At 38.2% G+C, this 24,481-nt stretch overlaps 1 protein-coding gene across 1 annotated transcript in view; it reads right to left on the bottom strand.

Annotated features, from left to right (window-relative positions):
- Positions 1 to 24,481, bottom strand: part of ncanb (neurocan b) — a 202,654-nt gene that overhangs the window by 129,826 nt on the left and 48,347 nt on the right. The window contains exons 3-7 of the mRNA XM_065246007.2: positions 14,859 to 15,251; positions 6,391 to 6,565; positions 5,327 to 5,454; positions 3,694 to 3,987; positions 924 to 1,685 (exon numbers count right to left, since the gene is read on the bottom strand). Coding sequence (XP_065102079.1) covers positions 924 to 1,685; positions 3,694 to 3,987; positions 5,327 to 5,454; positions 6,391 to 6,565; positions 14,859 to 15,251 — 1,752 coding nt within the window. The remainder of the gene's footprint in view (positions 1 to 923; positions 1,686 to 3,693; positions 3,988 to 5,326; positions 5,455 to 6,390; positions 6,566 to 14,858; positions 15,252 to 24,481) is intronic.

Below are 24,481 nucleotides of genomic sequence, written 5' to 3' on the forward strand. Positions count from 1 at the left end.
GCCACCTGGTGGATAATAGCGGTATTGCGGAAAGACGGAAAATCTCGTCATTGGCGGGGAAGCGTTTTCTCTTAATTGACGAGATATCTCGTCAATGGCGGGGAAAGAGTTAAGTTTCCTTGCTTCATTCGTGCGTGAAAGCCGCACGTGAAATTCTTGTCATTCGAGACATTCACGTGGAAATTCGCGTCATGGGAGGGGCTTCAGGGCTCACTTCCTGGATTCACGTCACTACTAGAGCAACCTCCTGATTGGTTAACGCCAAAGTTCAGATTTTTTAACTCGCGTGTTTCCCGCGGCAACGCTCAATTCACGCGGACCGCGCCATCTGCGCCACAGGATGCCTATTCGCGTCTTTGCATTGATCTACCCCTCAGTCACATTAGCTACAAGAGACAGAGCGACAGGCTACCATTCATTTTCAATGGGAGGGGCCGTTTGCAGCGACAAGCGAAGCGATGAGGTGGGGCCAAAATAGACAAGAAGGCTATTTTGTGCAAATGCTGAGCGATGCGACAAAGCGACTGCCAATCGGAGTGAAGGGGCAGCGTGACATAGGTCAGTGGCTCGAGTCGAAGAAAATAATTAAAGATGGTGAAAAAAGGAATATTTCTGTATATATCTGATAAGTTTGCCATTTAATCTCATATATTTTGTTACTTTTAATCGAGAAAAAACATTGTTCTTGTAACTTAACAATACCTCTGAAGTGACTTTTGATACCGCTTTTAGATACTATCCAAGGAACGCCCATCAAGCGAGTGCGTTTTGCTCGGTGTCGCTCACTTTTGTAGCTAATTTGACTTTAGGGTTAACATGTAAATCACTTGCGAACGCCACATAAGGCTACTGATACTTTAGGTCAGTTATGTTCATGGATAAACTCTGGTAGAACCTAAAACTAGCTGAAATAGAACTTTTACCTGTAGATGGGCTAGTGAAGCTGTTGGTGTGTGCATATAATGGATCAGTTTCAGATTGGCTTGGGCTTTGTAGCACCGGCTGTGCAGCAACGAAGACCACCTCTTTCTCCTGCTCCAAGAGCCCCTCGTCTGGATCTGTTGAGGAGGGGTTGTATGTAAGCTCCTTTGTGTCAGGCTCCAATATGGCGTTATCAACACCTCCCTTGATTGTGGTGCTTGGGTTTGTCCTGGCAGGTGGGACCATTTCTGAGGTTCCTTTGAAGAGGCTAGACTCTGTGGCTGGCATCCCAGTATCTCCAGTACCGGTCCAATACCTCCATGGTTTCATGAGTGAGTTCATAAAGTTAGATATCACACTGTTGCTGGTCTGAGCTTGTGTAGAGGAGGACGGTGTGATTGAAGAGGGGTCAGGAGATGCATCAGGTCCTATTGCATCATCACTTTCATCAGTTTCCTCTTTAGCCGAGCCCCCTTGAAGATTCTCTTGCTTCTCCAAGGCATCCTCTGAGGCGTCGTCTTTCCAGTCAACAGAGCGCTCTCGAGGCCTAAGGTGGATTACAACATGCTCCTCTGAGATTTCAGATGATTCGTTGTTTAAAATGGATTTAAAATCTTCTTTCTCTAGATCCACCAGACCAGTCCAGGTAGAAGGTTCAGGAAAGACTTCATTTCTTTGGAGCTGGACCTCTTCTTCGCCTGATGTGTTGAAAGTGTTTTCCAGGGTCTGGTGGAGTAACATTGGCTGTTCTCCAACATTCATTTCTGAAAGTAGAGAGATAATCACTTTAATGATTTTAGATGACAGCACTGATTGAAACTACAAAGCAAAAATACAAAACATTTTAAGAATTTAAATCTTCATGTCATTTCAGATGCTGGTGACACCAGGGTAAATCTCTGAATGTCACTGAATATAAATTATTCTGAAACATGCTGCCATAATAATATATACATGTAAGGGATTTGACAGAATTCTTCATAAAGGAAAATTATAAAGTTTATTAAGGAGGCCAAAGAAAAAGTGTCTCCTCATACACATACACATTTCCTGTATTTTCTGGTGCAAAAACAACACACCTAATGGTAGCCGATACTGATTTAAACAGACAACTATTGGCCACTTGTACTGTATACAATACTATACAGTTGGCCTATTAGCTAGTTTATTTTTGCATCCAATTATTTTTTACTGAACATGGATTAGATCTATATAACATTCCACTGACCAACGTAATAAGAGAGGCACAAATTAATATAAAATTTTGCAGTTTTTTGTCTTTTCTGAGATTTTGAAAAAAGCCCAAACCGCAGCCATTTTTTTCCCAAAATACTCTAAAGCCCTTTTAGGATAGGATTCATTTTACAGGGGGACCTCTGAGAAAATCATGCTTCTCAGAGGTCCTCTGTGTTTTTAATCCCGTCCGAATCAGCCATGTCTGTGTTTTTCTCTGACGACCTCAGTAAAAATTCCAGAGCAATTAACCTACTCAAAGGTCCTCAGAGAAATTTAATCCCGTCCGGATGTAAATGTCTGTGTTTGCCCACAATATCTTTTGAAAATAAGGTTCTTTTCGTGTTTTGGCCAACGTGATCTGCCGTTAGGCATTACTAACACGCTTATATTGTACTTCCTGAGTCCACTTCATTCAAATATATGTTTTTCCATTTGGTGAAATAAAATAATTAAATCAAGACGAGCTGAATATCATACACTGTTAAAGGAATAGTCTACCCTTTTGCCATATTAAACTATGTTATTACCTCAACCTAGACGAATTAATACATACCTATCTTTTTTCAATGCGTGCACTGTACAGCGTGTTGTGAATGTGTTAGCATTTAGCCTAGCCCCATTCATTCCTATGGTACCAAACAGGGAAGCCACCAAACACTTCCGTGTTTTCCCTATTTAAAGACTGTTACATAAGGAGTTATACTAGTAAGTATGGTGCCACAAAATAAAACTTTTTTTTGGTACTATAGGAATGAATGGGGCTAGGCTAAATGCTAACACATTCACAACGCGCTGTACAGTGCACGCATTGAAAAAAGTAGGTATGTATTAATTCGTCTAGGTTGAGGTAATAACACAGTTTAATATGGCAAAAGGGTAGACTATTCCTTTAAGACTGGCCACTGTAATATTAGTATAAGGTAAACTCAATCATATTTTGTTCAACTTCGAAATGGAAATGTTTAAGAATAAAGATAATAAATTGTTATTAATCATTATTTCTTACTTTCTTTAATTTTATTATAAGCAGCCAGTTATATAAAACACGTTGTCTACTTTAGTAGGATTTGTATAAGTTATTTTGATTTGTTAAAATTCAATTAATAAATTACATGTTCTGTAATAATTTTACATTTAAAGCAATATATCAAACATTAAAAACATGGGTATTCATTGATTGTCTGCAACGGCCAAACGCATGAAACAGACACTCCCATCTCTGGAATAGCCTGAGAATTTTAATCCCGTCTGAATCGGTACATAAAATCACAGATGTCTTGGGGGACACGTTGAAACGCAAACGTTGTTTGGAAAATTAATCCTGTCTGAATATTGCTTTACTCTGACTGCATGGCTCACGTGAATGAGTAATCTTTCACATAATTAACTACGTGATTTAATATTTTTTCCCAATCGCACGTCTGACAAACTTTAATTTGTACAGATTTTATTTTGTTTTGGGAAGTATTTAAATATTTTGATAATTTTTTATTATAAATATAAATATATATATATATATATTGTAGTTCAACTAACCTCTGTAGCAGTAGGCATCAAACAGGTCAGTGTTTTCTGGAAAGCCAGTACGATTGGGGTTGTGGTAAAGAGTCCGTACTCCTGGTTCATCTCCCCCACAGTTACGACGTGCTAGGTTAATAGGGTAACGCACGCTGCCGTCGGCCAGCCAGCCTGGGTCACAGCGGTCTAAACCACCCTGCCAGGCCAGGTAGAGTTGCCCGACTGTGGCCAGCCGACCTTTGAAAGTGTGACAGCGAGTGGAGGCAGAGGCCATACTCAGCTTCTCTGGCACACTGGTGTGAAATACTTCACCTGTAAAGAGAGAGAGAGAGAGAGAGAATACAAACTGAGGACTGCTGTTAAAAACTGAGGCAGATAAAATGTCAGATCAGTTAATTTAGAGATCAAATTCTCAATTTTTAAAGAGCATAAATTACGTGAATTCTGGTGAATTAGTTTTTTTTACATTTGAGATGAATAGCAAAAAGTGATCTAATCTGACTCATCAATTCACTTTAAGTAAATGAGATTATAATTACATTAAATTAAATAAATCTCTGTGCTACCTTCCCATAATTCTTTAAAAGTACATGTCTGCCAACATACATTCTTGATGAAAACTATTAATAAATTGTTTTTATTCAATTAAATTTAAAACTCCATTGCAGACTCTGCTTTATCAAAATGAGTAGCAAGGCAAGATATGTAAAGAAAATTAAAGAATAAGAATTAAAGAATTATGCTCACTTTGGGATAAAAACTCTTGGCTGCTGTTTCTGCATGAAATACTTAAAATACAGTGACATGCGCCTTGTAAATACGAGCATGTAATGCTGTACCCATTCTGGCATAAACCGTGAGGCTGGGCCGAAAGGATAGCGACCTACTTAGATGCTCTGTGGGTTGGGACATGAGCAGGCAGATGTCTGAGATATGGCTCATGAGGACATTTAAAGACAAGGGGCCAGATTTACTAAGCGCTTGCGCCAGCGTAAACCATCATTTTGGCGGTAAATAGCGATGTCGGAATTTACTAAAGACGCGCAGTGGATCATTAGCGCTGAAAAGGTGTGGTCTAGTTCTTTTTGCGACTGACCTGATTGCATATGCATTTCTAGGAGTTTCCCTTTCAGACGCAAACATTTTGGGAGGAGACTATTTAAATGATTCACGCAACGCGATTTACTAATGTTTGCGCATGTGTTATGTATGGCATTTGCGCGACTATTTAACGCCGAAAAAAAGCATGTCTTAAATCATTTTGCGCTCGAAATGGCTGCAATTGTTGTTGCTAGGAGGAGACATCGCAGAAATCAGAGACTGCATGGTAGAAGGGAGAGGATTTCCAGGATCATTTTACCAGATAAGTTCACGCGTCTCTCTGCCTTTATTTATCGGCCTGTATATCACATGCACCTGCAGGAGCATCATCTCTGCTTATTTGCAACCATGCGCTAATTTGCGCTGCTCTTAGTAGATTGGTTGGTCATTATGGAAATCAGCTGTTGCGCCTGTGTTATTTAAAAAGCGCTTTTTTAGTAAATAACCCGCAGATATCACCACTCCCATCAGCGCATTTTTGGAATTGCGCTCATGCGCTAATTTGCCCTGTTTAGTAAATCTGGCCCAAGGTGTTCAATGTAGGCTGTACCTTGGAGGTTGTTGGCAAAGCAGTAGGTGTCGAACATCTCATCAGGGTCTCGAAATCCGTAGTTTCTCACGCCGGGCATATCGTCCCTGTCGCCGTAGCAGCCGGGCCGTGGAGACTGGATGGGGTACCTGAGGGCAAGAGTAAATTCCAGTGATAAATAAGGAAGTGAGAAATTGTCTGTGTAAGCGCATTGATCGAAAAGATGGAGGAAAGTGGTGTATGGGAATGGTGAATACAAAGTCCAGCCCAAGTATTGAAGGCGGTAACATAAAACTATTAAAACAGCCTATATATTTTCCATCCCCATCCAGAGATCTCTGATGTCTCTATGTATTGGCACTAATTGCACGTTTGCGTCTCTACTGATGTGCAGCCAAGCTTCTCTGGAGATGGACCAATTACAGCTCTCCCAGGAAGAGAGGGAAAAGTCCGATCCTGCTTTCATTCGGCGAGGGCCGGGCTTCTCAGCTCAATTACAAGCTGACAATAAGTGGTAGATATGAATTGTGAAATCAATAGCCGACCTGGCATTCAGCTGCGTTGATGAGATTAAAGATGGCAGGTCTTCAACAGCGAGCTATTGTAGCTAGAAACTGATGTGGTTCTTATACAGTCAATACAAAATAAAGCAGCAATTCTATATTTTAATTGATATCCTGGCTAATTATCAAGTCGCCATGAGCAAGACTGTCATGCGGATTTGATTGAGAAAGTTGCGTCAAAATTTGAATAACGAATTTTTCAGCAAAGTGTGTAAATTTCACTTATATAAATGTAATGATCTACAAAGTAATAGTCATAAGGGAAGATTGAAATTATACTCTTGACACAGAATTTTATAGGCATAAAGCTAAAGCCCTGCATTAAAATACTTCTTTAATGCTAAATAAGGATTTGCTAATTCTTATTCATTTATTTTATCATTGAAGATTTCTTAAAAAGTGTAACAATATCGTCTCGTCTTTTTCTCGTGAACCCAATCTCGTGTCTCGTCTCGTGGATTAAGTGTCTCGTCACACCCCTATTTGCTACTGTAACAAAATGCTTTGATTTCTCGCTCTGACCTGACGCTCTGATCCGACAGCCAACCGGCATCGCAGTTGTCATAGCCGTCATCAAAGGTGGCCTGCAGCTGGGCGGGTGTGGCGATCTCGCCAGAGTTCTCCACACAAACCCTTTTGGCGTCGGCAAAGGAGAGTGCGTAGCGGTCGTAAGGTGCGCGGTAATGAAAGACCACTCCTGTTTTGGGGAGAAATTGGAGAATGAAGGGCATTATGTGGAATATGCACACAGTTTTTTCACACATACACAAAACACAATCTTTTATCTACATATTATTCCTTGCTTGAGTAAGTTATGCCAGTTGATGAAGTTATAATGCTCATTTTTACACAAAACCATCACCATACAGGAAGACCACCGTACAAAAGGAGTCAAGCGGAAAAATAAAATGGTGGCCAAGTAAGTGGCTGGAGCACAAATTTAGTGTAAATAAAGATATATTTTCACTTATACACCTTTTGATTGCATTTCTGCAAGAAATTAGTATTGTAGTTTTCAAATATTTCATAATTAAATAGGCACTCTCTGTTTATATTTCAAACAGAATTCAGTCACGCTGCCTATGAAGGCTGTGCAAAAGTGCACAAACGCTGCCTCCAAAGTCAATACCTCACAAGGCACCTGGCTAGGCTTCCGGACGCAGCCATGTTTTCCCAGCACCAGGTCTTTGACCAGTTGGAGGATGCCATTTCAGTCCAGTGCACAAATTTTTGGGAACTATGTTTGCTTTTAAACTGTCCATCGGCTAAGATCAAATCTTTCGTTGGATTCTTCTGTACCTGTCATTTTCTCCACCCTCACAATTCCCACTCCCCTTCCCAGGAAAACACACAAAAGGAAAATCCTCAAAGGCAGGTAGGGTAATTTATGGTGAAATACTTCAAATGTGGTCTTGGACCAAAAAGATCTCTGTCTTCTAAGCAATACCCCCCGTTCTTTCCCAAAAACGTCAGTTTCCCGTGAAGCCCCACTTCAAAGAGGCATGGAAGGAAGACTACTTCTTCATTTTTTTATTTCCTTACTTCCTTTTTAGTCCTGCTTCTCTTTCTTTCTTCCTTCCCTTTTAGAGTTTACCACTCATTAAAAAATATTCACTGTCTTTGACAAGCATCTGGGAATATAATATGTTGGACTTTCAATCCTCTGAGGGAAGCCACGGCTTATTAAAAATGGGGTAAGAGATTCCGCAACTACCTTCCTGAAGACTTAAATCCAAGCAAGGTCAGATACATGTCTACTTGGCTTTATTGCAAAATGTCCTATATATCACAGAAACTTCAGATGAAAATCATATACAGTGTTCACAGAAGTTAATTATTGTAGTTTTGTACAATACTTCGTACTATACTGTACAATATAGTTGCTGTTGCTGTAGCTCAACTAGCTGACCTTGTGAAACCATTGTGTATATTTGCCATCAACATATACTGTACAGTAGTACTCTCTCATGGGTTTCCGGTTCAGGGAATACACAAATGCATACAACGTATAGCTTGAATAACCTAAATGTGCATGTGCTTTGGATTAAAGTCAGGTGAATCACAGTGTAGTCCATCAAAACAGAGTCTTAAAATCTTTTATCGTAAGCATTTGTGTGAACCCAGAGATAGACATTGCATGTTAAACATTAACTGAGCAGAATTCAATCGCAATTAACGGCACCTCTAAAACTTCATAAATCTTCAATGAAAATTCTTCGTTGAAAAACAAAGCTGGAATTTGCCGAAATGCATCCAACTGATGTTTGTTATGGCCATAGACTGTAAAAAATATGGACGTAGTGTCCGTGATGTCACCCATAAGTTTGTGAAGAACTTTTTTAAAGCCAATAGTTGGCAGGGTCTGCCGTATCGCGTCACCGCGCATCACTCAAGGATATAAAAAATAAGCAGGGATGTGGGTGAAACTGCGATGATTGCTGTAACCATGCCCCCTAGCGCGACGTAGTGACAGCAGTAGCAGTTAACCTGTCACTCAAGTGGCCACTCCCTTAATTTTGCAGAATTTAAGGCTTAATATAATTTAAACGGAAGAGTTACAAAAAAATTCACCCCCCTTACACTTGTCATAAAGGGCAAAATTAGCTATATAGGGACCATAAAAAATATTTGTACCAGGCTGTAAACACTTTTTTTTTCAGCTGTAAAGTTGGTTATTTTTAACATGGGGGATCTATGGGATTAAAGATACAATTTGTAAAATCCACTGCTAGAGAGGGCACGATCAAAACATTTACGATGATGTAGATCAGTGGTTCCCAAACTTTTTCAGCGTGCGGCCCCCCTTGTGTACGGTGCATTCCTTTGCGGCCCCCCAAAGAAAATTTGTGACTAAAAACTGCCCCGGCCCCCAGTTTGAAAACCACTGATGTAGATTAATGACGCTCCGAAGCAGCGTGGAATTATGGGATTTGTTGACTTTAACTTAACCACTAGGGCTGGGCAAAAAAATAGATTTTTCGATTAATCTCTTTTTTTACGTGGTTGATTCAAAATCGATTCTCAAATACCACAAATTGATTTTTTAATGAAATAACCTGATCCGGTTTGATCAAGGAATGCAACTGCTTTGAATTTTTTCAGCATATATTTTTCATCTTGCATCAAAATTGTATTGTATTTAACATAATTGTATGCATTTGAAAATTAGCGATGGGTTCTGTTTTAATGTACCCAGTGTACCCAAAATAAAAAAAATTTATATACAGGTTTGTGGCTCTTAATTTCTTTTTATTAGTTACCCACTTGTAAACTTATGTTCAGTGTTCTTTTTTATAAATATAGTATTTGTATTAAATCTACATTCATTGAGTCAAATCGAGAATCGAGCATAAAATCGGAATCGAACTGATAGTTTGTGAATCGAAATCGAATCGATCTGGAACATCTGAACTGATACCCAGCCCTATTAACCACTGATGGTCATTAATCAGACGGGAACAAGAAATCATGTTAACGAATGAGGTAAAGTAATCAAGTTTCATAAATGTTGCGTTTAATTTCATTATGTAAGGTTTCGTGTAATGTTCAAAACCAAATTGTTAGCCATTGATGTTACAGTAATAAGCCAATTCGAATGTTGCGTTAACACAGCACAGAATTAAGTGTTCAGATCAACAAACTTACCATAAAAAACGTATATAGTAGGGTTGTAACGATTAACCATGCAAATGCGCGGTTTCTCAATGAATGAATTTGAATGAATTACGGTGAAATCCTGGCACATCCGAATGCCAGGGGGCGCTCTTGTGCATAAACTCCCTTTGTGCCACAGAAGAAGTAGTATTACAAAAACGCTATTCCAGGAAATGTCTACAGGAATATTAATACGCGGTTTTTAAATTGTTTCAGGTATTTTCATGATAATAAAGAATAATTTGAATGATTTTTAATTAACGAGTGTTGCTTTTTTAATTTCACGTTATAAACGACTAAGACTCATAATGATTTTAGATTGATAAGGACTTCCTACTAATCACCGAGCCGTGGTACATGCACAAGCTGTGCATGAAACAAAGAATCGCAGCCTTGCGATTCAGAATCGATTTCAGACAGGCATTTTTAAAGGGACACGCGATTGAATCGTTACATCCCTAGTGTATAGCCCGACAGACGCATACTTTCGCATTTGTCCACGACACTGTTGTCATGAGGATCTACGTTAATAAAGGTGGTGGAAAAAGGGTAACATGGATATTAACGTCATTGACAGGCGACTGCACTGCCCTGTGTCTAGGTTTAGAATGCCAATTTTTTCATAATTTACAAGTAGTTGAAAACATTTGAGATATTGTTAGTAATCAGCTGGACAAAATATATAACACTGGCCTAGTGGTTTTAGGATATTTTACTGCAAATGTCTTACAAATTGTACCTTTAACTCCCTTTTGGAGTGGCCAGTCGATGAATTAAAAATTAAGTCACTTCTGTGTTGGCTTCATGATAGAGATCTGAAGGTTGCCCCTGGTTTTGACCTAAAGTTATGTTTACTCATCTAGCTTGTAGTCTGAGTTAGGTATAAATGATGACATAAATGCAACACTGACTTATCTAATGATGCTTCTGCAGCAAAATGTGGCCTGATCATCATATATGACTTTATATTAAATAACATTTGAATTAATCAGGTCTAAAATGTTTTTTTTATGTTGTTGAATGCCCTACTTGACACTTTACTCCGGTACTCCCTTGTTTTAAACGACAAACTAGAAATAATCTTATGTACAAAACTGCCGAACAGAAAGTTCATCTGTTCTGAGTCACAGAAATGCACAGACATCCACATGTATGGTATTAATATTGCATCTGCACTTGTTAAATTTTAACCGGCGTTCAGGGAGTGAGTTAGAAGGAGTGACGGTCCACTTCGTTCCCGTTGCTGTTGGGTGGCGCCTCTTACTTTAAATTTGTCATGAACTGGAAGATGAGGTTTGCCACTTAATGTGTAGAAAAAGTGCAAGAACGAATCCCTTGATAGGCCGCTTGCTGAACGAAATCTAACTGCATCTAAATTTTGGCACAAGCTTCAAATAGAACAGCTGTTTGGTCTACGTCTTCTTGATCTGATTTGATAGAGTCTTTTGCGATAAACAGCAGATGTGGAGGAAAGTAATCCTCGTCACTTGTGACTATAATTATGCAAGTTTTTCACATTAAATAACACATCCAGTCATTTTGAGATTGTGTTTTACCCAGAGGCCTAAAAAAGCAGCGCTAAGACTTTTTGTGCACAAAACAAACTTTAAAGGGACACTCCACTTTTTTTGAAAATATGCTAATTTTCCAGCTCCCCTAGAGTTAAACATTTGATTTTTACCGTTTTGGAATCCATTCAGCCGACCTCCGGGTCTGGCGCTACCACTTTTAGCATAGCTTAGCACAATCCATAGAATCTGATTAGACCCTTAGCATCGCGTTAAAAATAACCAAAGAGTTTGGATATTTTTCCTATTTAAAACTTGACTCTTCTGTAGTTACATAGTATGCTAAGACCAACAAAAAATTAAAAGCTGCGATTTACTAGGCAGATATGGCTAGGAACTATACTATCAAACTGGCGTAAAAATCAAGGACTTTGCTGATGTAACACGGCTGCAGAAGGCGTAGTGATATTACACACTGCCCAAAAATAGTATAGTTGTCTTTGTACACAATGTAACTACAGAAGAGTCAAGTTTTAAATGGGAGAAATATCAAAACTCTTTGGTTATTTTTCTAGGTGCAATGCTAATGGTCTAATCAGATTCAATAGATTATGCTAAGCTATGCTAAAAGTGCTAGCGCCAGGCCTGGAGATCAGCTGAATGGATTCCAAAACGGTTAATATCAAATGTTCAAAGGGCGTGTTGCAGGTTAACCACCACTGTTGATTAATGGGTACATAAATCACTCAAGATATGTATATCATTTTTAAAATGTCTCAAAAAAGGTCTTAAAGACCCTTTTTTAATGTTTTTGGTATTAACGGTTTTTTTAAGCAATTCAGCGATGACGTCACGTTGGGTAGAAGTAGATGAAAGCCTCAGCCAGAGCCATAGAGATAGATGAGACATTTATTGCCGTTTTATTAAAGGAGCGGTGAATCAAAAACTCAATTTTAACTTGATAATTTGTTATATAAGAGGTCATCATACTTAAATGAACATCCTGCAAGTTTCAGAACTGAAAACGTCCGTGCTACTGAATTATAACCGTTTTTGGCACCAAGCCAGTAAAACAAGCCAGTGTGGAATTCGGAAATCTATGACGTCAAAGTAGAATTGAAGCACCGCCCCATAGCCAAATACAAGGACCACTTTTGAAGTCCCGCCCACAGCTTCGCGTGACACACGTGTGTCTCAACAAGTAAATATGTCTTTAAAGATTGACAAATGTAACCAAAATGACTTTTAAATACATTTTTTTTCTGAGAGACTTTTATTTTGACGCGGTGATCTGTTATGATAGACTGGAAACGCATTTTCGGTTGTGGAAGAACCGCGTGGGAACAACACAGAAGCTAAATACTTTAATTCGGAGGCTTGGAACATAACATTAAATGCCTGGAAAAAGTTTGCTTTTTAAGAAGTTCCAGCTCGTGTGGGGAGTGTTTGTTAACTTTGTGTACACGGATTTATTTGGAAAGAAGTCGATGCTGGATTTGCAGAGAGACTGTGATTAAAAGCACCACTTATATTGGATCTGACAACAATGACACAGCATTATACACAGTAAGACATTTTACTTTATATAAGTTACTGTGTTTCACTATTGCTTTGTTAGAAGATATCGCTTGATATGTCTGTTGTAACATCCGTGTCTAAACACGTATGTTTGACTGTTTTAATGTACTAAAAACATTAAACGATTAATAAAGATACACCACTTAACAACACGACTGTAATTTAACGGTAGAAATATACAGTGTTATTTATAAAGAAGGATTTATCAGCCGCAGTTTAGATTCTGATGCCCGTTTACTGTGTTGTATACGGTAATTTAGGCGAGTTACGTTTGAAAGGTCAAACACTCAACAAAGCTTATTTTTTTATCATATAACTGTGGTATTTAACATTACGTGAATGTAAAAGCAACCTCACAAGCACAATCAAATTATACAAAGTTATTGATAAGGATTTACAGTATTAGCCGCAGTTTAGATTCTGATGCGCGCTTACTGTGTTGTATACGGTAATTTAGTCACGTCGAGTTTTGTTTCTACTTTAATATACGTATTGTCATTTATGTGTATCATATTTAGCACCCAGAATCTTTTGTGGCTCAAACATATTTGTGTTCGGCTGCTTTTTTTACACATTAATGTTTTTAAAACATTTGCCCACATGTAATGACGGGTAATGAAGCTGTCCAATCATAGCAGTGGGTGTTTACGTCCAGGTCTTCAATGCGGCCCGCCCCTTCAAACGAACCATTTCTCCAGACAGCCACTAATCTATGTTACAAAATAGCCTATTACTTATTGTTTTTGATGTTTTTGAATGTAAAAACCACGCGGACATCAGAAGTAGACATCAGGCAACAGTATAAAACAATAAAATCGACAAATTCACCGCCCCTTTAATACTTACGTTTATAATATGGAAATCATATATACATAATAGGAAATATATAATGTGGTATACTGCAAAGTTACCCTGCTAATTATTATTTATGATATATGTGGAGATAAATAAAACTTTGAAAATCTGCTGATTCAATCCATTCATGTCCTGACCACCAGGCTAGAGAGTTTTAAACATCCTTAATCCACATTTACTAGTCTATCATATAATATCTAAAATATATTTTTATGTGAAATAAAAGGAAGTTTTGTTATATTGTTTATGCGATCATAACGAATCACACGATCATTTTATACACAGAAGCAGCGGTCAGCAGCTGCCTGCAGCGGGCTTGAATCCGACCGCATACTGCAATAAACAGGCGTTCGGCGGCTTTTTACATCAAAGGATGACAGGCTAGAAACCAATCACTGATCCCCGTATTTTTATAAATCCTGGACATGATTGGACCGGCCGAACGGGTTGAGCACTTTTATATTTGTTGAGCAGAGAGGCTGCACAGTTTGACCAGTGGGCTGCGGGAACCGGCCGCACATCAGACCGACAGACGGTGTTGCTAATATAACTCCCAATGTATAACTATTATCAGACCGGCCAACCGGGAAAGTCCCGACTCTCCCGACTGACACCGCTACTGGCTGTAGGGAAATGTGTGCGTTTTGATCGGTGTTCGAGGCTCTTACCCCGCGACCAGATGTGACGACGTGACGCCTCACTCAGCTTCCAGGATTTGAGTCATGCTGCCTGAATTCGTTTGTGCTGAAGATCGCATACACCCATTTCAGCAGGATTATGGTCCCCCTCAAACCAGCATGCACGAGTATGTTAATTGTTTGTTTACTTTCTACACGAAGTTATGCTAACGCTATCTGGCTTTCTGCCTATCTGCCTATCTCTCTATACTAGCCCATCTGTCTGTCTGTCTGTCTGTCTGTCTTTCTGTCTGTCTGTCTGTCTGTCTATCTATCTGTCGTTCTGTCTATCTAGTCTATCTATCTAGTCTATCTATATCTATGTATTTATCTATAATTTGCATTGATATAATCTGAATATTGTACTTTACTCATCTCTCTAGTCACTCTCAATGCTCTTAAGGCAAATTCTCTCCCCAACGTGACGTCATGCAGTGCGTTGAGGGGGAAAGGAGAATCCTTGCAAACCGCTGTACTTTTTCGTTTTGTATTCCGTTTTGTGATAACCAACAACATAAAATACAATGGATAACAATTTAAATGTTTATTATCAACAAGCAAATTGCCCAAATTCGTGGAAAAAATTTTACCTGCAAAACGCCCTTTAACTCTAGAGGAGCTGGAAAATGAGCACATTTTCAAAAAAAGTGGAATGTCCCTTTAAGGCATCAAATTGCTCATGTTCACATGGTTGTGGTGGTGCACCACTGTACGTTACCTGTAACCTGCAGGGGGATTGTGTCTTGTTCGTCATTAATGCCGACCACGACTTCGCAGCGGTACATTCCCGAGTCGCTTGAACGAAGGCCCGTAAGTGCCAAGCTGGCGTTGTAGCGGTTACCGGGGTACGCCGGCAACGTGACGCGGCCCTGGAAAGCTTTCTTCACCTTGATTATATTGTCTTTAGCCACAAGAATTGATTGCTGCTTCTGAAGACCATCCGGGCCACGCTGACCCCACAGTTTGGTCCACTTAATGCGTGGAGGTTCATGAGAGGGACTCGGGTGCAGGGTGAAAACGCAGGGCAGGAGGGCCGTCCCCGACAGCGGCTCCTGGACCCTCTGGTGGGTCACCTTACGCATGTTCACCACAGTGTCACAACTAACTGTCCCTAAAAAAGAGAAAAGACAATTATTAGACAATTAAGGCACAAAACTGTTACAAACTGCCCATGGTTTGATTCAGAAGAAAGAAATATCAACTAATGGCGTTGTGGTTCGAGCGAGACATACCAAGTAGTTTTGCTAAAATCAATATCCATACATTATACAATAGCATATGATATATTATTTAGGCCTATATAACGCTATTTACAGTGCAACTTATAAATTCTGCAAACCATGGCAGCACCGTACGTGCAACCCAATGGAGTTATTTCACTGGTAATAATCCCTTTAGTCTCGGTGGAAAAAAATCAATAGGAGGCATGAACAAAAAGGCGGTTGATGCATAGACGAAACCCCAAGCGCAGCGTAGTGTAGCCGTTCTTTCTCATCCTCAAGTGAAATGCAATTCATAATGTATACACATGCATTAGAGTTTATCGCATTGCACACAGCGCTCGCCATCATTCTCACTTCCACGTGGAAAGGTGAGGGTGTAATTGCTGTGAGACAAATTGTATGAATGAAACGAAGGTTAGGACTGAAGAAGAGAGGGAGCTGACTTGTGCGAAAAATTCATAGATTCATTTTCATTAGAGTCGGCTTTCGCTCGGCACCTCGCGCCTAGCCTTGCCCTGCTGTTATTTGATTTGATTTCGTGTAAAAAAGGGAGTCTTCTACCAATCGTCGAGAGAGGGAAATTTCATTTCTCCTGACCCAATAAGTCCCCACCATAATTAAGAATGAGAGATTGGAAAGCTGGGTGGTGGCAATGTCTTCATCGTGGCTTAAAGGAACAGTTCACTCAAAAATGAACCCATGTGGCTTCTTATGCGGGTGGAATTCTTGAAGAACATCCTAGGTAATCTTTTCAATTGAATGAAAGTCAAAGCGGTCCACCTATCAAACTTTAAACTGACAAAAATACTCTATTTTGCGCTATAGCTGTGTGTGATGGTGGAGATTTTCATTTATGGTAACTATTCCATGAATGTTACTTTCCATGTACTTCCATTTGGTCTGCTATTCGTCTTTTTAAAAACATCACCCTGATGTCCTCTATGTGATTGCATCCATTTCTGCATGTGTAAATGGAAGATGACCGCGAGTGATGGCTGCCCTCGAGTATGCGACACAAAAATGACCAGGATTGCACAGACACACATAATAACTGCGATCGAAACATACCACCCCGGCAATCATCTATAATATAGCTCTCGCAGTTGAGAATTTATATAATTCAATAAAAATTGTATTGCTGCTGCTTGTACGTTGGCAAAAGAAATACTATTTTCGCTGATGTTGTGAGTTTGCAATCTGGACTGATTTAAAACAACACTGGGTACCATAAAACGACACAAAAGAAATAGACAACAAGTGTTTCTATTGTGTCATCCTCTCTTTGGCAAAAACTAACATCAAAACTGGTAACTGAACTGAATTTTGAGAGGTGAACTAATAAGAGGGGAAAAGTGTTTTTAAAGGCGGGGTGCGTGATTTTTGAAAAACACTTTGGTAAAGGAAGTCGGGCCGAGTAGCAGTAAGGGCATGTCTACTAACCAACATCATTGCCTGGGTTGTGTATGGGTGGGGCGGGTCTATCAAAAGAAGGTCCAGATTCTATTGGGGTAGGGGCGTGTTTGTTTAGGTGATTTCAAATGTCAACATTGGTTTTGCATCATGCACCCTTCCTTTAAACTACATTTGTTTTTCTGCTTTAAAGCTTTTTTACATTTTCTAATGCTGTGTTTAAATATTTAATCTTCTTTCAAGTGATTAAGTTGTTATAAAAGTTTAAAACTTTAATGAACAGTCTAGGCAAATTCATTTCAGAAAGGCTGAATTTAGCTTAAAGGTGAGTAGGCGAGTAGTTTATAAGATCTGCTTTTAATAAATCTCTCCGTTTATTTCAAAAGGTAACATTTCGCAATAACACCACATGAATCATAATGAACTAAAACCTAAATTTATTTTACTTTAAAGATAAACTAATGATGAGTTAAGACATGTACTAATTATAAACTAATAAAGAGTTCTTATTAAGTAAAATTTGACTCTTGTAAATTCATACATGAATAAAGACCACCTTAGTTTCATACCTGTTGATTAATAATGTTAAAGGATAATTCCGGTATTTAACACTTTGAGTCTCATTTCTGGTTTGTTTTGGATGATGGACACTGAAATTTTGACAATGGGTCGTGTCTTGACTTTTTGACTCTTGACTGCTTCAGAATGGAGGTCAAGGGCCATGCACAAACATGTCATTAACTCTTTCACCGCCAGCGTTTTTAAAAAAAGTTGCCAGCCAGCGCCAGCGTTTTTCATGATTTTCACCAAAGTTTAATGCCTTCCAGAAAATGTTCTTCTTTAAATATATAAACATACAATATACCAAATGAATTTCATCCTACCTTTCGTGGTTCTTTTGTAATCAGCTTTTGAATATGGGTAGGTTTCTGCAAAAACACCACATTTTGAGCAAAAAGCAGAGATAATTCAATTTTTGTGACGGACTTTTCATAGAGTTCCCATTCAGAGCGATCTTTAAAACAGACACGGACATGCAGCAGCTTGCCATAGGGCAATACTTCCGGTTTTAAAAAGTTGCGGAAGGGTTAAAAATAATAGCGGTATCTCGTCATTGGCGGGGAAGCGTTTTATCTTAATTGACGAGATATCTCATCAATGGCGGTGAAAGAGTTAAAACAACACTTAACGTTCATTTTCAAAACTGTGCTACTCACCGAGTGGTTCGTGGTGTTCGTTGATGATTAAAAACAAGTTGTGTAGCGAAATACAGTTTCTGTCGTGTTTTTTTTTTGGCATTTTGTAAAATTCCATTGACTTCTCTTGGAAGACTCATTGCTAGCTGATATATCACTCCGCATTACATGTGGTTGTAGTTTCTCTCAGAAGAAATTTTTCCCATATTTGATGGCTCAGTGACCAGCTTTAGGTTTGAAGTTGAGCTCGATTGTGACTGTCTATACGCTAGACACCGACTTCCGTTCAGCGCCCTTGTACGGCAAAGTGGTTGTCACCATCAAGTGGTCGGGAGTGTGCTAACGCTTCAGACTCAAATATAGAGTGGAAGTATATACGCGGTTGTGAGGTATCTGAAAAAATAGTTCCATTATAGCAAATAATACGGATTGACATTGCGCCAATATATTTGTTTTTAATCATCAACGAACACCACGAACCACTCGGTGAGTAGCACAGTTTTGAAAATGAATGTTAAGTGTTGTTTTAATGACATGTTTGTGCATGGTCATTGACTTCCATTCTGAAGCAGTCAAGAGACGCTTCTAAACGAGTCAAAAACTCAAGACATGACCCATTGTCAAAATGTCAGTGTCCATCATTGTAGTTCATCCAAAACAAACCAGAAATGAGACTCAAAATGTTAAATACCGGAATTATCCTTTAAGCTCCCCCTTGCAAAAAATTGTATTTGATCACACAAATTGTAGTTTGTTAAAATAAAGAAAGTACTGTTATTGTAAAATGTAACCAAAAAGTATTATGTACAAATATGATGCTGCACTTGACTGCGTTTTGAACGTTGGTCCTTTGTTGTCTACAAGCATGGTGTGGCATCCATCCCACACGTTTACAGAATGCTGAAAGTTTCATTGCTTTGCTTAGGAGTCTCATGTGGCATTGGGAAGCCCTGCTGCGTTACCACAAATAAATTGCCCTGTGCTCCCGTTTACAAAATCTGCTGTTCTGCTACAGACTGCTTTTAAAGTTGCAGTGTGCAAATCTATTGACAGAAATGCTGTGTAATATACATTACATAACAATATTTTCAGTGGTGTATAAAGACATTACATAATAAACTGTTATGTTTTTATTTCCTTAGAATGAGCCGTTTTTATCTACATATAGCACTGGTCCTCTTTTCATTGGTGGAACAACTGACTATCGGCAAAAAATCCTTGTCGATAGTTTTTCCGAGTGTGTCCGTTGCTTCATATCATTATGAAGTAATTAATTTGCTGAATAGATGCTGCATTAGCAAAGAAACAACAGCAGGAACCCAAGGTTGTTTTTTAAGGCTGACAGGAAACTAATATTAGTAGTACCTCAAACAGTTACACGCAGATAAATCCAACCCAAATGTTTAAAGAACACCAATGGTCCAACGATTTTACATTTCCTTTGGTGTGTGAGTGTTTATTATTACATGTTAACGATATGCAAAATACAAACCCCAAAGTAAAAGATGACGCAAGTTATCGTCTCCAATGTAAATCTCTTTTCTTGGACTACAACAAACATATGGATTGTAGGCAACAGTTTACTTCCTGGGCCTGTTGACGTAGACAAGACCGACATTATCATAATTCCTCCCGCTTTGGACTCAGCCTGTAAGTTAACTCCTGTTAGCGTTGCATTGTGAGCAAATCTTTTAAAAATGGTAAGGAGCGTCACATTTCCGACTATAGCGTATTCAAGTCCGACCGTTTCAGGAAGAAAGTGAAATCTAGAACTACAGAAATGTACGGTATGTGAAAAATAATGTGTTTTTAACCATAAACCATGTGAACACATTGTATTACTGTATGCCAAATACACAAAATAACGTTGTTTTTTCAGCAATAAAATGGGTGCGTTTTAATGTCATGATTATTACAATCAATTTGCATTCGTTTATTTCCTGCTGGTTACTTTATCCATATTTTAATTAATAATGAGAAAAAGCAAACTATATGCAGCTGTCAGCTATACATTAACATATCCAATTAATCAAAGTCTAAATTCAGTTCTTTTTTTACCATTACTGCAATAAATATTATGTTATTTTGATTAGATAATCATTAAATATTAAAACAGAAGCGAATAAATTACAAGACTACACATATAATATACATTTATGTCATTTCAATTTTACCAGTGGAAATATTTCACAAAGTATTTACTTCAGTATAATTTAATTAATATATTTTTATTTATACATTTATTTCATTTAGCACATTGCCATGGTTCAGTACCTATGGAAGGTATTTTTGGTCTTTTTTAAATAAATTAATTAAATGATAAAATAAAAAATTAAATAGCAAAATATGTCCCAAATTTGAAAATTAAATGATAAAATAAAAAATAAAACATTCAATTAAAATATTTCATTTAATTTTCAACGTGATGAAGCATCATTCCGGCCAAATTGAAAAATAAATTAAATTGATGATTTAACATTTCATTTTCCATATAATCCTGAGGCAAGACTGCCAATATTAAAATAAAAAGGCAAATTTGAAAAGGGTTCTGTAAATAAATTTTTTAAAAGGCTTTTTATTCATGGCCAAGCAATAATAGGGACAAAATTAAAATGTAAAGTTTTAATTTTATGTTCACTTTATTTATTGGTTTTCATTTTCTTTTTTATTTTCGTTTTCATTTTTGTTTTCTTTTTCATTTTCAACTTGTATGCAAATTCAATGTTAATCAGTGGGTGGGGTTTACTTGCTCAAAAAAAGGGGATTGGCGGAAGCAGTGTTGCCAACTCAGCGACTGTGTTGCCAATTTAGCTACTTTATTGCTACATCTAATGACTTTTAGACCCATTTAGACAAACCTAGCAACTGTTTGGATGAAACTTAGCTTCACGTCTGTACAGATAGGCTAATGTGCCGCTTGTTCTGACCCACGAGTGCCGGGTCTTGCTGTCACGGTGAAATGTGTGTCTCTGTGCATGGATCTGTGCAGTGAGCAACATTTAGACTGTACGAGCTGACGGGTGGATGAGAATTGCATACATTGCATACATTTCAAATGAGGAACAAACACTAAAAAGTGGCAATTTGGCCGGAATGATGCTTCATCACGTTGAACATGAAATAATTTATTTCATGTTTTAATTTTTATTTTAGCATTTAATTTTCAAATGCGGGACATATTTTGCAATTACATTTTTTATTTTATCATTATTAATATTAATTAATTTAAAAAGACCAAAAATACCTTCCATACAGTACTGTTGTTTTATTACTTTTGTAATACATTTCAGCACTGTTTCCCTTTGAGTGTTATGTTTGTTTTTATCCAGTAGCACTGAAAAAAATGAATCATTGAATTTAATAAAATTTTTAAGGTAAGTGGTTGCAATCAATTTATTTAAGCTACATTTAAACAAAAGTTTTATATTTTATTTTACTTTACTAATCTTTTTTGTTTAAATGTAGCTTAAATAAATTGATTGCAACCACTTACCTTAAATTTTTTTATTAAATTCAATGATTCATTTTTTTCAGTGTATCTGTTTTAAAAACTATTGATTAATCGGTTATAAGCAAGTAGGGACCAACTAACAGCATATTCACACAGGGTGTAAGCGTTAATGCTTGGGAGAACGGGATTAAAGCCTAGCCAACAGCCAACAGCCACAACACATGCTCCGTTGTTCTCCGGTCTTGCATAAATTTAATTGGCTGGCTGTGCCTCGGTTATTTGCATAAGGCAATCTGATTGGCTGACGCACACATTCGCGTCTGAAAAGCTGAAAAATGTTTAGCTTCTGCAAGCAACGGCAGTGACGCGACGTTTAAAGATGCACAATTCAGTTCGGCATTGCATGACGTCACCCATTAAAAGTAAATGAGCAGCTTTAATGCTTATGCCCCGTGTGAATGTACTGTTAGTAATCGATATCGGTAAAACCCACTATCTGTCGACCTTTAGTCCATTTTGCACCGCCATGTTTTACCAATAGCCCTAAACTGCTCTACAGAGCGCCTTTCGTCTCAGGCAATAACATGTTTGACCTGTGGTGTCTACCGTAGCTTCTCTATGTGTTCTGAAAGGGAGGGGTGAGTGCTGGACTGAGCCGATAAAATCTACACAGTGCACCTTTAAAATCACAGCCGTACTATAGAAATTATCAAATTGAAAACATTTAAAACCTATTACTGTAGATTGTGTTAATTACTACAAAACAATATGTGCAATACTCTGCAAATACAGCTAAAATCCTTCTGAATGTAAACCAGTATTTATTCAGAATAACATGAATAACATGACACTTTCAAATGTGCACTGTAACGTTAAGTGTGACGCTATAAAATTCATGCATGATGACATTTTGCTGAGGCATAACAGATAATGTCTTGTCTGGCAGGCAACATTCATTTACGAGGTAATGGTGGTAGAGATGATGGCAGCCCACTCTTGTGTCTACAGCCGGCGAACGGCACTTATCTCGTGTCCTCGCTGAAATAGACTGTACATAGGTGAAAAAGCTACAGCGAGTGCTTGACAACATCGACGCAAGGGGTAAATGGAGGTGCAATTTTCTTGTTCAATCATGACACGCCATCTTCACAAACATGTCGTGCAGCAAATCGTTCGGTCGAGGGGAATGATTCGATTTCAGTGCAATCTAAAGGTTAGACTGCTCCTGAATCATTCTACATTAAGGTGAGGTATATTATTTTGGTCCTTGATGACAATTGCTTAATTGATTGCACCAAAACAGACCCTATATTACATGCACACTAAAACACGCATGGTGCTCCAAAAGGTAAGAGAAAACGAAACTGATTTGCATTAGTGTTGTGAAACAGAACTGAGCTCTGAGGGAACAGACTCCTCCATTTTTCCAGCAGATCTTGTCACAAATACAAAGAAAGCCCACACTTTCATTTCACCCGTCTCCAGGGAAGTGATGCTCACGATAATGGAAAGGCACTGAAATGACTTCCTGTTGTCCGAATTTATGCTTGAGTAGAATGTAAGCAGTCCGTCTTGATTTGCAAGGCTGCTGTGTGTGACTCTGTTGACCCGAATCTTCAACACAAACCCGCGTGCAAACAGCTCAGCAATGTTTATTGCATTTTTAACCTCTTGCTCAAATGCATTCAAACAGATATGTGGTGAGTTAGGCTCCTTTCCAGATATAGTAAAACCCAACTGTGCAAAACTGTTTCGTATTTCTCCAATGTTTTTTTTAAGCTCGGTCCAATTTACCAGATTAAACGGAAAGAAATCAATTGCGGATACCTTCTGAAAAAACTAATTACGAATCAGAGCCGTGGCTAAAAATTGCTTTGGTCCCACGTGGTTAAATAATGAACGTATGAAGCATGGAATCGTATAAGATATAGCAAATCTGCATTTAGATAGAAATGTTTTTACAAGCATAACCCTCTAGAGATTACCCTTTTGTTTGTAAATCTGCTGTTGTTTCTAATCTTTAGCCTTCCAGCTGAGATCAGGAAAAAAAAAGGGGGCTATAGGGGTGATGGAGAGGTACTAGCCAGAGATTTAATGCTCATACAGCACAAGCAAAAAACATAAAAAACACTAAATGACAAAAACGCAATACAAATACACCCGTTGAAAGAAATATAGAAAAAGCCCAAACGTTACTCCTCCTTATCCACTTTGGGTTATTGTATTATAATCGTTTGCATGTATTTGTCATCCCTTTTGAACACGTGAAATGCATTAGGTTCTGTCAGAAGCCTTTATCTACCCAGAACATGAAATACAAGGCAACAGCATGCATATACAATGATGCTTTGTCTTCCGCCTTTCTTTTAGTGCAGGTTAATGTAATTGGCTGCTTGCTGACAGTGGCCCCTATTGTCTTCAATTACCCAACAGCCAAGAAATAACTAATCGATTGCCGGCCAGGGTTATGCTGACAATAACCTTGCCTTCTGTAGTTATTTCATTCGTTGCCTGCGACAGTAATTTTTTAGGGTTTTATTAAGTTACCGTCGACCGTAAGGAACATCACAATTAATGTGTTGTACTCAAAGACAATAAACACAGGCAAAAAAGGCAGGAAATTTAATAACATGGTGCTATTGGTGGTCCTGCGAATGTAGACTATTGTTTACTTTTATGCCTATAGTATCAGCCAATAGACAGTTTCAGCAGTAACAACATAAGTAGATTACCTTACTTCAAATTAGGGCTGTGGTCAATTCAAAATCGATTCTCACAGGCCATGAATCGTTTTTTTTTTTTTTTTTTTGCAAACATTGAACATAAGATTAACGTTAATCTAATAACTAGTCTACTCCACTAGAAGTCACCCTTTTTTTGCCTTGCGCAATGTTACCAAGGAGCCAGAGGCGAGCCTGTCATTCATTCAGTCTATATTCTAATATAATATAATATTGTACACAATCTACATTCATTGTGTTGAATCGAGCATATAATCGCAATCGAAAATCGACCGAGAATCGAAATCAAACCGATTTGATAGCTTGTGAATCGAAATCGA

Source organism: Paramisgurnus dabryanus, chromosome 24 (genome assembly GCF_030506205.2).
Source record: "Paramisgurnus dabryanus chromosome 24, PD_genome_1.1, whole genome shotgun sequence".
NCBI lineage: Eukaryota > Metazoa > Chordata > Actinopteri > Cypriniformes > Cobitidae > Paramisgurnus > Paramisgurnus dabryanus.